At 33.0% G+C, this 17,291-nt stretch overlaps 1 protein-coding gene across 9 annotated transcripts in view; it reads right to left on the bottom strand.

Moving 5' to 3' along the window:
* LOC142345665 (muscle M-line assembly protein unc-89-like) overlaps positions 1–17,291 on the bottom strand; it is a 249,231-nt gene that overhangs the window by 133,896 nt on the left and 98,044 nt on the right. For 8 of the 9 annotated variants that reach the window (XM_075397869.1, XM_075397874.1, XM_075397871.1 and 5 more), the window contains exon 11: positions 10,435–10,557. In XM_075397869.1, the coding sequence (XP_075253984.1) occupies positions 10,435–10,557 (123 nt within the window). Of the gene's footprint in view, positions 1–10,434; positions 10,558–14,469; positions 15,853–17,291 lie in introns of those variants that run through there. The other variant, XM_075397878.1, reaches the window with a different exon arrangement.

Raw genomic sequence — 17,291 nt, 5'->3', positions numbered from 1 at the left:
GACAATTTTAGCCTAATTACTAACCCATGAGACATGCCACTAATTACACTAAGTGATAAGACGTTAGCAACAGTATTAAAAAAGGGGTAAAACTCTCCGGATTTCTAAATAATGTTTTAAATACTGTCAACAAATAATGTCAATGTCATATTACCCTTTAGCTGCACGTTGATGAATTCAATGAATTAGAAACAGGCGCAGATAGACATCATTTGTATCATGTTAATAGTACTCAAGAGAAGAAATTTTGCAAATAGAAGAAAAATTTCCGCAGGTGAAAAAATTCGCTTGCAAAACCCAAAATCTGTTGAAATATCAATTTCTCACTCCACCTTAACGGTAGACTATAAAAAATCAAACTTCCAACCTGTTTTTTCTCCCTTTACCAAGCCAGCATGATGAAAATCATCCCTCTAATCTTGACTTCTCAATGACGTAAAAAAAACCAAAAAAGTTGTGAACAGATCTTAAAAAAGACAGCCCAACAAAGAAATAAGTACTTTGGATTGTAAAAAAATAAGACAAAATCTGGCCCACAATTCAAAGAAATTTTTTTCACTAAACAAAAAAATAGATCTAGAATGGACTATAACTGGATTGGTAAAAATCTACCAAAATTTACCTCAAAATTTGAAAACCAAAATAAAAAACAAATTCGTTAAAAAAATTTGTTTGAAAAATATTTGTGATGTCCCATCCCCGCTCTATTGTTTTTTTTTCAGATTACTACTGGTATATTTTTTTCAAAAATGCACGCTTATCACCACAGAAAAAAAGCATGCGTTCAAAAAACAAATTAACACTACGATGAAGGTGCTTTCAAAATTTTTTAACGTATTGATATATATATATATATATATATATATATATATAAATATATATATATATATATATATATATATATATATAAAATCTTGGTATATCCATCTTGGTACATTCAAATTTAAAGCGATTACACGTGCTTAAAATTGCAAAATAATGTTTCTAATTGAAAAAAATATGAGCTGGTATCAATTCTAATAAGCATTAGAGATGATAACTAAGACTGATAAGAAAAAAGTTCAAGTAGCGGGCATCTAAAATTGAGCTTTATGGTTTTATTGCATTTCAAAAAAAGAAAGTGGGAAAGATCAAAAATTCATCAACATTGAAACTAGACAAGAAGAGGCCAATAATATCGCCGCTCAGGTCATCATTACTGCAGCTAATATGAAGATCAATAAAACAAATATCCGAAAAAACGTGTGATCTACTTTCTGCAAAACAAAATGTCATACATCCCATGGTCTATGAAAAAAGATCACAAAAGACAAAAAACTCTAGCTGCTTAATTCTATTGAAGACCTAAAAAAACTAAATAAAAAGATTTTATATGTCTTAACCTTGATGTCAAGCCCTAACCTTTTTGAAACCAAAGCGCTATTTTAAAAAGCTGCCATCAAATAACCGTCAATACAGTTCGGATACTGTCATTTCACATTAAATCCTGCATTCAAGGCAAATTTAGTTTTTCAGGGTGAGGAAAAGTCATTTTTCAATTTAAGTAAATCATGCGCGATCAAAAAATTATACAATTGCATGAAAAAAAAATAAAAAACGGAATGGAAATTAGTACCACACAAAAATTAGTCTGAAAATTGAATGAATGAAGGAACAAAAGTTGAAGTGAGCGTGACCTCATATGGTCGTAGCAAAACCTTGACAACATTGAAAAAACAACCAAGATAAGCCTACTAATATTGATACTCAGGTATCGTTATCGCAGCTAATAGAAAGATCTATAAACAGTCAGTTAATATCGGGTGATCTACGAAAAACCGCCTGTTTAATTCTAATGTTAGTGGTAGTAAACTTTGCAACGTCTTTCAAACAAAAAATAATAAACGAAGCTGAAGTTGGCTCATTTGAAGTAAAATTAGCAACTCTCAATAACTCGACAGCTCCTCAAAATAATTCCAATATTAATAAAAACAAAAGCAATTTGATGATCTACTTTCGATGAGTTGTAAAGGCTTTTAAAACAGTAGATAATTAGTATCACAAGCTCACATGATTTCCAAAAACTATCAAATAAAATTCTTTAAAATCCAAAAAAGAGCTGCAATAGCTTCAGAGAATGTTTTCTCAAAACACAAATAAATGAAAGAAGACCTGAGAAAAAACTTAACACAATATTTTCTTTGTATTAGCCTTCATGTAAAGCCTTATTCTCTTTCAAATTAAACCGCTATTTTTAAAGGCTGCCTCAAAACACATTCGATACAATTGAGATACCGACACTTCATCTGCAATCTTGTTTTTAAAGCACACAATTTTTTGGAGTGAGCAAGTCTTTTTACAGGTCGGGGCAACCTCGAAGTCATGTGTGATAAACCCGAGGTAGTAAACTGTAAAAATAAACAGCAAAAGCTACAGTGAGCGTGACTTCAAATGGTAGTAACAAAATCTTGACAATTGAAAAAACAAACAAGAGAAGGCCAAAAAAAATGCAACTCAGGTATCAATTTAGCAGCGAATGAAAAATCTATAAAATCATCTCATAAATCGGGTAATCTAATTTCTGCAAAACCTCATACATCACATGGTCTAGGAAAAAAAGGTAAAAATATAGAAACTGCCTTATTGCATAATATTGTAGAAGCAGTAAACTTGCGGTATTTGCGACGAATACTGATTAACGTAGCTGAAGTTGGCTCATTTTGATGAAAATTAACCATAATCCCGATATCTTCACAGTTAACCGAAAAAAAATCCAATACAAAACACAAAATCTGTTGAAATATCAATTTCTCACTCCACCTTAACGGTAGACTATAAAAAATCAAACTTCAAACCTGTTTTTGCTCCCTTTACCAAGCCAGCATGATGAAAATCATCCCTCTAATATTGACTTCTCAATGACGTACAAGAAACCAAAAAAGTTGTGAACAGATCTTAAAAAAAAGACAGCCCAACAAGGAAAGAAGTACTTTGGATTGTAAAAACATAAGACAAATTCTGGCCCACAATTCAAAGAAATTTTTTTCACTAAACAAAAAAATTGGTCTAGAATGGACTATAACTGGACTGGTAAAAATCTACCAAAATTTACCTCAAAATTTGACTTCAAGTTCCGGTAGAACTGCAAATTGAAAAATAATCAAAATGTTAGAACATGTCATAAAAAAAAGCACCCCAATACAATTCAAACTATTTGAATAGTAAAAAGGTACAAAGCCTCAATAATAGTCGCTTAGAGGCTGTCAGAGTCTATAAATTCAATATCTGGAGCAATACATAGTTATCTAAAACTTTTCCGAATAGTCTAACAACTAAGGGTGGACGAATTTATTTATCGACTTAATTCCAAAAACTCTGGGAGCTTAAGTTTTAATCAGATCTCAAAATTAACGTAGTTTTGAAAATTGCCTGCACATATAAACTTCATTTGCGACCAAAAAAAATGTCAAACTCATTTGAGAGCCCGAATTAGCTGCCTTATTTTGAATAAAAAACTCTGGGAGCTTAAGTTTTAATCAAATCTTAAAATTAACGTAGTTTTGAAAATTGTCTGCACATATAAACTTCATTTGCGACAAAAAAAATGTCAAACTCATTTGAGAGCTCGAATTAGCTGCCTTATTTTGAATAAAAAAAATGTCAAACACATTTGAGAGCCCGAATTAGCTGCCTTATTTTGAATAAAAAAGAGATAAAAATCGTCAACTTTTCAACACAACTTTTGAATTTTTCAACCAAATTTCTATATAATGCATTTTTCTTCTCTGAGAAAACAAATGGAAGTTAAATTTACACCTCCTTTAGTAAGGTTTCTTGCTGTCAAATGCTAAACCTTCAAAACTTTTCGAAAACCAAAATAAAAAAACAAATTCGTTAAAAAAATTTGTTTGAAAAATATTTGTGATGTCCCATCCCCGCTCTATTGTTTTTTTTCAGATCACTACAGGTATATTTTTTTTCAAAAATGCACGCTTATCACGACAGAAAAAAAGCATGCGTTCAAAAAATAAATAAGTACTACGATGAAAGTGCGTTCAAAATTTTTTAACGTATTAATATATTTATATATATATATATATATATATATATATAAAATTTTGGTATATCCATCTTGGTACATCCAAATTTAAAGCGATTACACGTGCTTAAAATTGCAAAATAATTCAACAAGGGGGATAAATGAATGAAAGTTCTTTTGAAAAAGAAAATGTTTGTTGTGTCTTACCAATCCGTTACCTTTGAGTCCGATCACTTCCTCGTGTCTAGAAAAACACACCCAAAAGAGCAACAATTGATTCCCATAACCCGGACTGCGATTGAAAGTACAGAAAAGAAAGAAAAATGATTTTTTAACAAAAACAGTTCTGAAGTGCAACTTCTTTAGATGTCATTTCGTTGTTCGCATGCTCCTGTTTCTAATTGAAAAAAATATGAGCTGGTATCAATTCTAATAAGCATAAGAGATGATAACTAAGACTGATAAGAAAAAAGTTCAAGTAGCGGGCATCTAAAATTGAGCTTTATGGATTTATTGCATTTCAAAAAAAGAAAGTGGGAAAGATCAAAAATTCATCAACGTTGAAACTTCTAATTGACATCAGTTCTAATTTTAAAATTTTATACCTGGGCTAGGGAAAATTAAATGAATGAAAAACGACACAAAAACAAATTTGATAGATACGTTAATGAAATTAAAAACAAATTAAAGAAAAAAACAATGAAACATAAGACAAATAGTTACAGACTGCGAGAAAAAAGCTGCGACATTTTAGCGAAAAAAGTGAGCGTAACCTCATATAGTCGGAACAAAAACCAGACCAAAATTGAAAAAAACAAGAAGAGGCCAATAATATCGCCGCTCAGGTCATCATTACTGCAGCTAATATGAAGATCAATAAAACAAATATCCGAAAAAACGTGTGATCTACTTTCTGCAAAACAAAATGTCATACATCCCATGATCTATGAAAAAAGATCACAAAAGACAAAAAACTCTAGCTGCTTAATTCTATTGAAGACCTAAAAAAAACCAAAAAAATTGATTTTATATGTCTTGACCTTGATGTCATGCCCTAACATTTTTGAAACCAAAGCGCTTATTTTAAAAGCTGCCATCAAATAACCGTCAATACAGGTCGGATACTGTCATTTCACATTAAATCCTGCATTCAAGGCAAATTTCGTTTTTCAGGGTGAGGAAAAGTCATTTTTCAAGTTAAGTAAATCATGCGCGATCAAAAAATTATACAATTGCATGAAAATAAAAAACAATCGGAATGGAAATTGGTACCACACAAAAATTAGTCTGAAAACTGAATGAATGAAGGAACAAAAGTTGAAGTGAGCGTGACCTCATATGGTCGTAGCAAAACCTTGACAACATTGAAAAAACAACCAAGATAAGCCTACTAATATTGATACTCAGGTATCGTTATCGCAGCTAATAGAAAGATCTATAAACAGTCAGTTAATATCGGGTGATCTACGAAAAACCGCCTGTTTAATTCTAATGTTAGTGGTAGTAAACTTTGCAACGTCTTTCAAACAAAAAATAATAAACGAAGCTGAAGTTGGCTCATTTGAAGTAAAATTAGCTACTCTCAATAACTCGACAGCTCATCAAAAGAATTCCAATATTAAAAAAAAAGCAATTTGATGATCTACTTTCGATGAGTTGTAAAGGCTTTTAAAACAGTAGATACATAGTATCACAAGCTCACATGATTTCCAAAAACTATCAAATAAAATTCTTTAAAATCCAAAAAAGAGCTGCAATAGCTTCAGAGAATGTTTTCTCAAAATACAAATAAATGAAAGAAGACCTGAGAAAAAACTTAACACAATATTTTCTTTGTATTAGCCTTGATGTAAAGCCTTATTCTCTTTCAAATTAAACCGCTATTTTTGAAGGCTGCCTCAAAACACATTCGATACAATTGAGATACCGACACTTCATCTGCAATCTTGTTTTTAAAGCACACAATTTTTTGGAGTGAGCAAGTATTTTTACAGGTCGGGGTAACCCCGAAGTCATGGCTGATAAACCCGAGGTAGTAAACTGTAAAAATAAGCAGCAAAAGCTGCAGTGAGCGTGACTTCAAATGGTAGTAACAAAATCTTGACAATTGAAAAAACAACCAAGAGAAGGCCAATAATATTGCAACTCAGGTATCAATTTAGCAGCGAATGAAAAATCTATAAAATCATCTCATAAATCGGGTAATCTGCTTTATGCAAAACGTCATACATCACATGGTCTAGGAAAAAAATACAAAATACAGAAACTGCCTTAATGCATAATTCTACTGTAGTAGCAGTAAACTTAGCACGGTATTTGCGACAGAAACTGATTAAAGTAGCTGAAGTTGGCTCATTTCGATGAAAATTAGCCATAATCCCGATATCTTCACAGTTAACCGAAAAAAAATCCAATACAAAAATATGGCACGATCTACTTTCGAATGTTTGGCTTTCAAAACAATAGACAACGAGAATCAGAATCTTAACTGATTTAACCCAGAAAAGGGTCTAATGTTCGACAAAATCAGCCAATTACCCGAAGGATTTTAAGATGTGCTAACTCAGTGATTTGAAATGTATAGAACTTGAGATGAACTAACGACCATTTAACCGCTGCTTTTTAATAATTTAAATGTTAGGTAAAATTTTCCAATACATCACAGGAAATTGCACGGGAAATAAAGCAGAACATTTTCAAAACACCGCAACTGCTGAGGAAAAAAAATTTATCAACGAAACGCTCATGATTAATTAACGTTTATCTCTTACACGAAAAAGTCCTAAATAAATTCCAGTAACGCAGAAAAAACCAGAACATCATTAAAAAAAATCAAAAACGAAATGGGAATAACCAAGCAGTAAAAATATTCAATTCTGAGAAGAGCTTTCTTATGATACCACTATCTTCCAGCGCGAAACATCAACCGGCAAAAATTTACAGAACAAAAAGCCATTTGAGTATAAAATTTAAAATAAACCCTATCCCCCACTATTGTGGTTCGGATAAAAAAGCGTACCTCAATCTTGTCCAAGAAATTTACACCGACTTTCGAAAAAATGATAGACGTAGCAGAAGTTAGCTCAATTCAATGAAAATTAGCCAGACACCCAATAACTCGACAGCTCATCAAAATATTTCCATTATAAATCAATTGGATGATCTACTTTCGATGTCAAGGCTTTTGAAACAGTTGTCAAGGCTTTTGAAACAGTAGACACTGAATAACACAAACTTAGATGATTTACCCCGGAAAAGTATCTAATGTAGTTCTAAAATATCCAAAAAAGAGCTGCGATAGCTTCAAAGAATGCAAACTCGATATACAATTGAATGAAAGACTTGAGAAAAAACTCAAAACAAAATATTTTTCTTTCTTAGCCTTGATATAAAGCCCTATTCTCATTAAAATTAAAGCGCAAATTTTGAAAGCTATCCTCAAAAAAACAGTCGATACAAGTCATACACCGTCATTTCATCTTAAACCTTGTTTCAAAAGCAAACAAAACTTTTTTCGTAGTGAGCAAGTCTTTTTGCAAACCAGGTAATTCATGTGTGACAACCTCGAGGTGATAAACGTTAGAGTAAAAAATGCTATCACGCACAATTTGGTCTGAAAACTGATTAAGTGTGTAACAAAAGCTGCAGTGAGCGTGACTTCATATGGCAGTAACTAAATCTTGACAATTGAAAAACCAACCAAGAGAAGGCCAATATATCGCCGCTCAGGTATCATTTTCGGGTGATCTACTTTCTGGAAAAGATATATATCGCAAGGTCTAGAAAAAAGGTAAAAAAAACCATAACTGCCTAAATGAATAATTCTTTTGTAGTAGCAGTAAAAATTGCACGGTATTTGCGACAAAAACTGATAACCGTAGCTGAAGTTGGCTCATTTCGATGACAATTAGCCATAATCCCGATATCTTGACAGTTAACCAAAAAAAAACCAATATAAATATATTGGATGATCTAATTTCGATGAGTTAGCTTTCAAAACAATAGACAACGAGTATCAGAATCTGAGCTGATTTAACCCCAAAAGAGAAGTTATTCAATAATATCTCCCAACTATTAGAAGGACATTGAGATGTGCAAACTGAGTGATTTAAAAGGTATAGAAATTGAGATGAATTAATGAACAAGTGATCGCTGCTCTTTTATAAATTTTAGATGAGGCAATACATCAGAGTTAGCAAAAACTACGCAGGAAATAGAGCAGAACATTCTTAAAACCCCGCACCAGCCGGGATCAAAATATTAATGAATGAAACGCATATGATTAACGAATGTTTATCTTTTAGATAAAAGTCCAAAAAATAATTGCCAGTAACGCAGAAAAATACCAGAACCCATTAAAAAATCATCAACAAAAAAAACCAAATATAGCCGGTAGATTGCCGAAAAATAGCCGCCGTTGACGCGCTAGACGAAAATTGAAACAGGAAAAGAAAAAAGTTAGAATTGGTCAGAGAAAATTCCCTATTTTCAAAAAATGTTCTAATTCAGTGAGCAGTTTCAGTTAGATGCTAAACCTATACTTACTTCAGCTTCTAAACAGAAGGGTACTGAGCTTAATACTAATGTCAGCTAGCAATGAACTAATGAACAATTGATTGCTGCTCTTTTATAAAATTTAGATGAGGCAAAATTTGCTAACACATCTGAGTAAGCAAAAATTACACTGGAAATAGTGCACAACATTTTTAAAACACCGCAACTGCCGGGATAAAAATATTAATCAATGAAACGCATATGATTAACAAACGTTTATCTTTTACACAATAATCCAAAAAGTAATTGCCAGTAGCCCATTAAAAATTATCACCAAAAAAACCAAATATAGCGGGCAGATTGCCGAAAAATAGCCGCCGTTGATGCGCTAGACGCAAATTGAAACCGGAAAAGAAATTTCCTAAGAAATTCGTCCAAGAAATTTCCTAAGTTTCAAAAATTGTTCTAATTCACTGTGCAGTTTCAGTTAGATGCTAAACATATACTTACTTCAGCTTCTAAACTGAAGGGTATTGAGCTTAATACTAAGATCAGCTAGTAATCGCTCTAATTAACTTTGATAACCTAATTCACTATGACTTATTGACCGGGCTTTCGGTCTATCCAGTTTCTTTTGATTTGGATCTTTTGACAATGACAGTTTTCACTACATTGCGTAATTCAATGCGTGAAAAAAATTAGAATCCATTCAGTTAAAAAAATTCAGTTGGGTAAGTCACAACTCAAACGTGAAAATCGTGATTTATGTAAAACAAAAAACGTGATCAAAAAGTAAAGCGAATTAAAAAACATAGCAGGACAAGTCCTGACGTACAATTCAAAGAATTTTCATTGACTAAACAGAAAACTAGACCTAGAACGGACTATTAATGGATTGGAAAAAAAACATTTAGAAAAAAATCCGATCCAAAAAATAAAAAAAAACAGTAAAAATCAAAGTGAAATTGCCGCATGTGAACAAAAAAGCACTAGCGAGAAAGCGAATTTTTGTTCAAACACCGTTTTCTCACTCTACTTTAAATTTGGAGCGAAAAAATTTCACGCCGCAAAACCACTCGCTTTTTTTGCTCCACTTCCTGTTTTGGCGTGACCAAAATCACTACTCCAATTTGACTTCAAAAATCATGAAAATGTGTGAACATATCTTAAAAAAAAGACAGCGCCCCAATACAATTCAAATTCTTTGAATTGTAAAAAACATAGCAGAAGAAGTCCTGACGTACAATTCAAAGAATTTTTATTGACTAAACAAAAAACTAGATCTAGAAGGGACCAAAAATCAGAGTGAAATTGCCGCATATGAACAAACAACCAGCAGCGAAAGCGAATTTTTGTTCAAACACCGTGTTCTCATTCTACTTTAAAATTAGAGAGAAAAAATTTCACGCCGCAAAACCACTCGCTTTTTCGCTCCACTTCCTGTTTCGGCGTGACCAAAATCATTATTCCAAATTGCCTTCAAAAGAAAAATGTGTGAACAAATCTTACAAAAAGACAGCGCCCCAATACAATTCAAATTTTTTGAATTGTAAAAAGGTTAACAAAAAGGAGAGCGTCTAAATAATAGCCTTTTGAGAGGCTGATGTCGGCTATTAAAAAAACAAAATCAGAAAAAACCATGCAGTATAAAAATTCAATTCTCTCAAAAAATTCAATTCTTAGCTTTCTAATGATACCACTCTTATCTTCCAGTGATAACCAATAGCTTAAACTAACAGAACGAAAAAGCCTTTGAGTATAAAGTTTCATATGTACCCTACCCCCCCCCCCCAACACACACACACACACACACACACACACACACACATGAGCACACACACACACACACACACACACACACACACACACACACACACACACACACACAAACACACCACCGTGGGTCGGATAAAAAAGCGTACCTCGATCTTCTCCATGAACTGTTGGTGGACTTGGTAGAGATCCAGGGCCTCAATCAGAGTGGATCCAATTTCGAGCATGCCAGGCACCATCTCTGTGATCCGGATACGCACCAAGTCGCAAGCCTAAATGGGATTGAAGTCAAACATGAACCAGTTATTCTGGATATTTGAATCCTAAGTTCTACTGAGTGCAGACTTCGAAAGTTCAGGATCTAGACTTACAAGTTATCCAAGATCGCTCGAATTGTGCAAAACGTAATAACAGAATAAGTATCTGCTTTAGGGTAATGCGCAGGCTGACTATCACTAATAAATCATGATAGCAAAATTAGAAAATTTAAAAAATAGAAAATGGAAAAATATTACACGCTGTAAAATTGTATCTTGATGTAATTTTTCATCCAGACTGCCACATTAGCGAACAGGTTTAATTCAAACAGGTTTGTTGAACTGAAACACGAGCATTGCAAAAATAATAATCTTCAATCAAATTCCACCACAAAATCACCCTCTAATGCTTTGACATAGTTGTCGAGAACATTACAGCTGTGATTAAAATATTTATTGTACAAGAATTGAGGGGTAAATTGGTAAATGGAGTTAAAATTTTTAGGAAAAATAAGTTTGTTGACTTGGCTGGGGTCACACAGATCATTTCCCAAATAGATTGCTTGGTGTGGACAGATTAAGATTTAAAAAATTTTGTTCTAAAGAAAATTTCAAATCTTTTTTGCACTAAAAACACTTAAAAATTCAGATGCATTTCCGAATCCAAACTCTCAAATTCTTTCCACATAAGTAGACGTACAGAGATGAACGCAATTTTTTTGACGAAAAATGGGCCAATTTAATTTCGTCCGACTTAAAACAATATAAATCTTTGCTCTGTCCACACCTGGTTTCAAAACAAAGCACACTAAGCGCGGCCAACTTTTAAAGATTTTTCTGAACTTGGTTTTTCTCGAGAAATCGATAAAAGTATTTGTGAAGAGTTGGCTTAATTTTACTTTTTGTACACTTTCAAAAAATTTTCCATGAAATTCAGCCTACCGTAATGATTTATGTTAAAATTGATCACTATTACTAATGTATTTAAATTTCACAGATCATCAGGGGTTGCTGAACCCTTTGACGACTCTTTTCGTCAAAAAATCTTGCAGCAATGCAGCCTGTTTCTTAGAAATTGGCCCCAAGCATATCAAAAAAAATGCAGAACGCGTTCAAACTTCGGCCTTATTACCTAGTATTGCATCTACTCTTTCCCTTTTGTGACGTTTTTGATTTTCATTTCAAAATAATAATTACGTAAGAGGTTTGTAATAAATATCTGTCAATCTGTAAATTGAAACATAGAAACTAAACTATGAATCTCAAAAAATTTCACAAAGCGCAGCGTTTCTTTGTGAACTTTCAAGCTTTAGCCCTCTTTAATGAAGAGTAAAAACAAAAAAAAAACGATCAAACCACATAGTCTTCATTTTAGCCTCGGAAAACATTAAATGATTATTAAACAGACCAAAACTATTTTTCGCATCCAGAAAATGATCTTCAATATTTTCTTCCAAAAAATTGCTTTAAATATTTTCCTTATAAACATAATGTGAGCAAAAACTAAGACCGCTTTCTAGACGAGCCCTGAATTTTTTTCGTTTCTATTAAAGCCGCTTCTTCAAAAAGGTTTTCGAAAATCGGAGAATTTTCTCTTCTGAGAATCATGCATCTTGATAATTTTTACATTTTAGCCTAATTAATTATTGAGCCGAAAAAATGAGGTTTGCAATATAACTTTAAAGCATCCTATTCACGAGAGCGAGAGATACTCAAACTAATCTGGAGTGACTAAAAAACTGTTTAAGCGAGTGATCAAAAACCTACTTCAACGAAAGTGAAAATGACGTACCGCAATTATTAGTGTCGTAAAAGTGCATAGCATGGATCAATGAACAAAAAGCTAATTTGCAGTGAGCCGGTCGTCACTTTTATTGACAAAAAAGTTAACGACACAAAAAGAAACGTATCGATAACTATATATCAAAAATTCAAAAAAAATCAATTCGTATTTTTTTTAATCTGCCTTCATCTTTCTGAAAGCAAAAAAATCTACCAACTTATTACAGCAAAAAATTTCCAAAAAACACAACCGTGTTATTAATAAAAACTCAGAGAATTAATCATAACAGAAAACGAGCAAGAAGAAGCGAACTTAACATTACAAAAGCGTAGAACTTATGTTGTGACTTCCGAATAGTCGAAAAAAGGGGAGCCGAGAAACTATAAATCGTTACTAGATTGCTGTTCAGCAATTGTATAACTCAGATAATTGCTAAGAAAATCAGCGTGAAAGGTTTTTTTGCACTATCCAAGAAATAAAAAAGCTCATAAAAATTTACTGTTATTTTCACTCCTGCGTACAATTTTTGTCATCATCAAAGTTTTCCTGTTCAACTCCAACTTTTAATTTATTTTTTCAGTTTATTATGATGAACGGCAACATTAAGTTAGTACCCTTTACCATTATCAAGTAAAAATTCAGGTTTTGAGCAATATTGCTCCTAGTTATGATCGAAATGTAAAATTAATTTCTACACCATTGAATCACTGCATTAGTATTCTTGCTTAGGACTGAACTTGCTAGATACCCCATGAACTCCTTCTTAGTTTCACAAGAAAAATTAAGTCGTCACAGAACCACATTTTATTTACACCTTTTCTCTATTGAATAATTAAGCAAAAGCAAACTGAATTATAGTTGAACAAACGGTGAAGATATCAATGTGGTCGTGAAATCTATATGGAGTTCGTCAAATATAAATTGGGGTTTCTATTAAGTAAATAATTAGGCTTTAACTCATTTTTCACAGGTTGGCAAGACCACTGTGTATTGAGGAATCGATTTATAAAAACTGTTCTCGAAATTCACTCATAAGTTAGCTTAATTTTAGGTCAATCAAAATTTAACGCCCAATATTTAATATTACTCGATATACTGCCTGTTTTGTAGACACGCTCTAGAAGGAAAAAACCCAAATAGAGCTTTTTCAAAATTAATATTGGAAATCAAAAACTCAAGACTAATACTCAAGAATTGGGACATATGCGTTTGGCACTACTTAGATGCACAATATTGATCTTTAACTATTAAATGTTCATAAAATTTAAAAGTTCATTCGTTCAGAAGTCATTTTTTTTAGGTAAGTCACGCAATTGGCCTAAAAGCAGAACAAATGACGTCATGCACACAAAATTTAACTGCAAAGCAGAAGAAATCAATGAAATTGAAGTAGTCAATTCCAAGAAGACAGGTTGCAAGAATCATCGATGGAGACGACGAATTAAAAAACATAGCAGGACAAGTCCTGACGTACAATTCAAAGAAATTTCAATGATTAAACAAAAAAATAGACCCAGAACGGACTATGAAGGAATTGGGAACAGTTTCGTAACAATTGAAGAAACGGCAAAAATTTTGCTGACTAAAAATGACTTCAAAAACAATTAATCTGCTATGTAAAATTGCAGCTTGTTAGTTCAATTTGTAAATGAATCTAATTCAGGTCACTTCTTAACCTCAAGCTAGATTTCACAAAACCATATAAAACAAAGGTGGTACACGTGTAACAATTGCACCGCTAACTTAGCAAGCAACTTCATGTTATAAGTCCCCTACCTTGAGCTTCAGCTAAAGTGCACTGGAAACCAGCCAATAGGAACTTCTCCTTTTCCCCCATTTATAACTTTTGTCTTCATTTTCCATTGTGCAAAGTAATGAGCGTTTTATTCACTAATTGTTGTTCAAATTGGTGGGTCATGCTGCAGTTGCCTTTTCTACTGGCGCTACTAGGCAAAATTTATGTTTCACAAGTTCGGCAAAAACTTTTTAATCGATTCAAGTCGTTAGAAAACTCGTACTATCTTTAAGACGAAACTTGCTGAAGTATAAGCCGCCTTTTTCTCAAATATTTTGATTTTTTTTTTATCATTTTTCAATCTCGTGAGTTTACTAGCGAATCAGAAAAACCAGTCTATTAATCTAACCTCCGTAGGTGCTCGCAAAATTGCTAAAACAATGCGATGTCTGTTCTCGGATCCAATTGCAATAGTTCCGACTGTAGTCGCAATCGGTTCACCCGACTCCCCGCCTATTCTGTCAAACTGCTCCGTGAACAAATAACCCTCACGGGTCGAACTACTATACGTGTGCATTCTACTGATTTGTAACTATTGTAATAACGAGACTAATTAGTAAATTTAATTGATTTAACTCCCAAGTATAAGTAACTCCGAAGCTAAACAATTAACAATAATATTTGAAAAAAAATTGAAAATTCTAAAGGTTTTGCGATCAGTTATTGGTTTTTAGATCGATGTAAAAAAATTACATCTCTTCTCTAAATAGCAAAAAGAAAACGCTAACATGCATGTTGAAATCTAAAATAAGGCACGTTTTTAATTTAGCAACTCAAATTTTGTGAACTTAAGGTAAAATTTGAAGCGCGTTAAATTGTCAAAGCATAAGTTAGATTTTAATATTATTTTGGTTTAATGAGTTCTGAACTCTGTGGAATGACTACACAATGTAAGTGCTGTTCTCAATCAAAACTGTGTTTATAACTAATCATAACTAGGGAATAGTAAAAACAGGGAGAAACGAGCTGTGCGTGGAATTAAACAAGCTGTGTCTCAACTTCCCAAACTTTCTAACTCAAAAAGACAATATTCTAAAGAATTTTCCCAATTTAAGTTCAAAACCTTTACTTCAATAACTAAACGGAAACGAAAACTAAATAAACCGAACGAGTTCAAAGCATAATTTTGCGAGAACACGTTCAGAGCAAATTCGATTTTCTCAAGGTTGAACTAATTTTATGCTAAACGGACAATTCGGTTTTCTGACTAAAACGAAAGTCTCTAAGAAACTAATCAAACGTGAATGTCTTATGTTTTCACGCTCGCTTATCTGAGGAAAACCTTTCCATGCTATTCAGAAGGTTTTATTCTAAAACTATTTTAGCCAGTTTATGACAAACTTGAAAGTAATAACCAGAAAATAGTTATAAACCGGAATTGGTTTCACTTGCAGTCGAAAATTCGAGCGACTCGTTTTACATTTCGCGGCAACCAAATACAAGAAAGCAAAAATATGTCGCAATTAAATAAATCCGATATTTCGTCCATAAATTTGCCAGAGAATTTATTCCAAAGTTGACGACAAGGTTCTGTAAGCGTTGGAACTGAGGTTGTTTATGTGCTCTAAAGTAAAACTGAACTACAGTTCTTTCGAGCTGCAATTAACATACATGAAAATCTGCAGTGAATTGTGATTTTTGAAATCAGAATAAATATATGCATTGATTCACAGCGTTTGAAGTTATACGTGTATATATTGGACCTGTTTTATTATAACAAGAAGAGCTGAAACCGTCACGAACTAAGTTTGTATACTCAACCGCACTCTGCGTTTTATAATAGAACGGATAAATCTAAAACCGTTTCTTACCTTTTGAAACTGTGCATGGTATATTTTCTTACGTGTTTTGAATTTGCATGTGTTTAGAGCCAAACGACTTTAAGTTCCAGTTTAATTTTATTCACAAAATCTTAAGCATGTGGTTCTGATTTTTACGGATAATTTAACTGATTAGATCAATTTAAACGACAAATACTTACACGCGACCTATTATGGAAAAAATTAAAACCGTAGTAGATAACAGAACGTTGAAAAACTCAATTTTTGTTCCAACAATTCTTTAGAAACGGAATATTTTAGCGGGTGGGGAGAAGGGCGGCTCCGTTCTCTCGACCAAATCTTCATCTATAAAACCCTAGAGATATGAGAAAGGTACCACAGTAAACAAGAAACCCATATTCAACTATGCGAAAACATACTTCCGATTAGTATTGTCATTTCAAAATTTTTGAGCTTCGCCATAATTATTGGGGTTTGATATCGTTCATTCTGAGTTGACCGGGTATTAGATTAGATCTGAGGACGGATAGTTCCTGTCCCTTCTAAAATTGCGTGTTCTTCAATCGCAGTTACTAAGAAAAACAGCAACGAGCCTGTGCACGTAAATGTCCTTAAGTCGAAAGGCGATGGGGTGAAGCGGAGGAAAGGGAAGGAATGTTAAAAAGCCTCGTCCCAAAAAAAAGCCATTAAGATCGAACCAAATTTTGAGAAGCAATCAACTAGCTTATCTCACCGTATTAAACTCAATCCTTTTTGCCGAACTTATTTCTCGACAATTATTTCATGAAAACTGACCGTTATTTCTTCAACGCTAATTGGAAATATCATGAACTCATTATTCTACTGCAAAATGCGCTAAAACACAGGACACGCAAAAGATATTAATTGAAAAAGTGAAAACAAAATCAAACATGACTTCGACATAAGTTGGAATAACGAGTTTGATCCAATTAGTCCAAAACGGGACAAAACATCTCTTAAACTTAGAGTGATTCGCATGGCTGCATTCTCAAAGGTTTCAGAAACGAAGAAAAAGATTGGGAAGTTTATATTACAAAAATTAGCGACTTCTTAAAAACAATTCAGAATGGGTAGAAAGGGGAAGAATAGTTTGCAGCTTTTTTCTGTTGTACTTACAATTTCACTGAAAATGGAATCAAAATTCAACCCTTTCAGCTTCTCACATTGAACTGAATAGTAATTAAATTTGAAAACAAATGAAGCATGCTGTTCCGACCCACTTTAGTGGGGGAGAACTATATGTTCAACTGCGTTTCTCTTTGTGTAGCAAATTTTTGCCGATCGGTGTATTCACCGTAAATCCTTGTGAGTGCTGAGTGACATGATTAGAAAGCTTGTCAAGGGTTGAATTTCGAACTAAAAATATTCT

The sequence above is a fragment of the Convolutriloba macropyga genome, chromosome 9, assembly GCF_964194025.1.
Source record: "Convolutriloba macropyga chromosome 9, txConMacr16.3, whole genome shotgun sequence".
NCBI lineage: Eukaryota > Metazoa > Xenacoelomorpha > Acoela > Convolutidae > Convolutriloba > Convolutriloba macropyga.
This window is presented reverse-complemented; position numbering and strand designations above follow the sequence as displayed.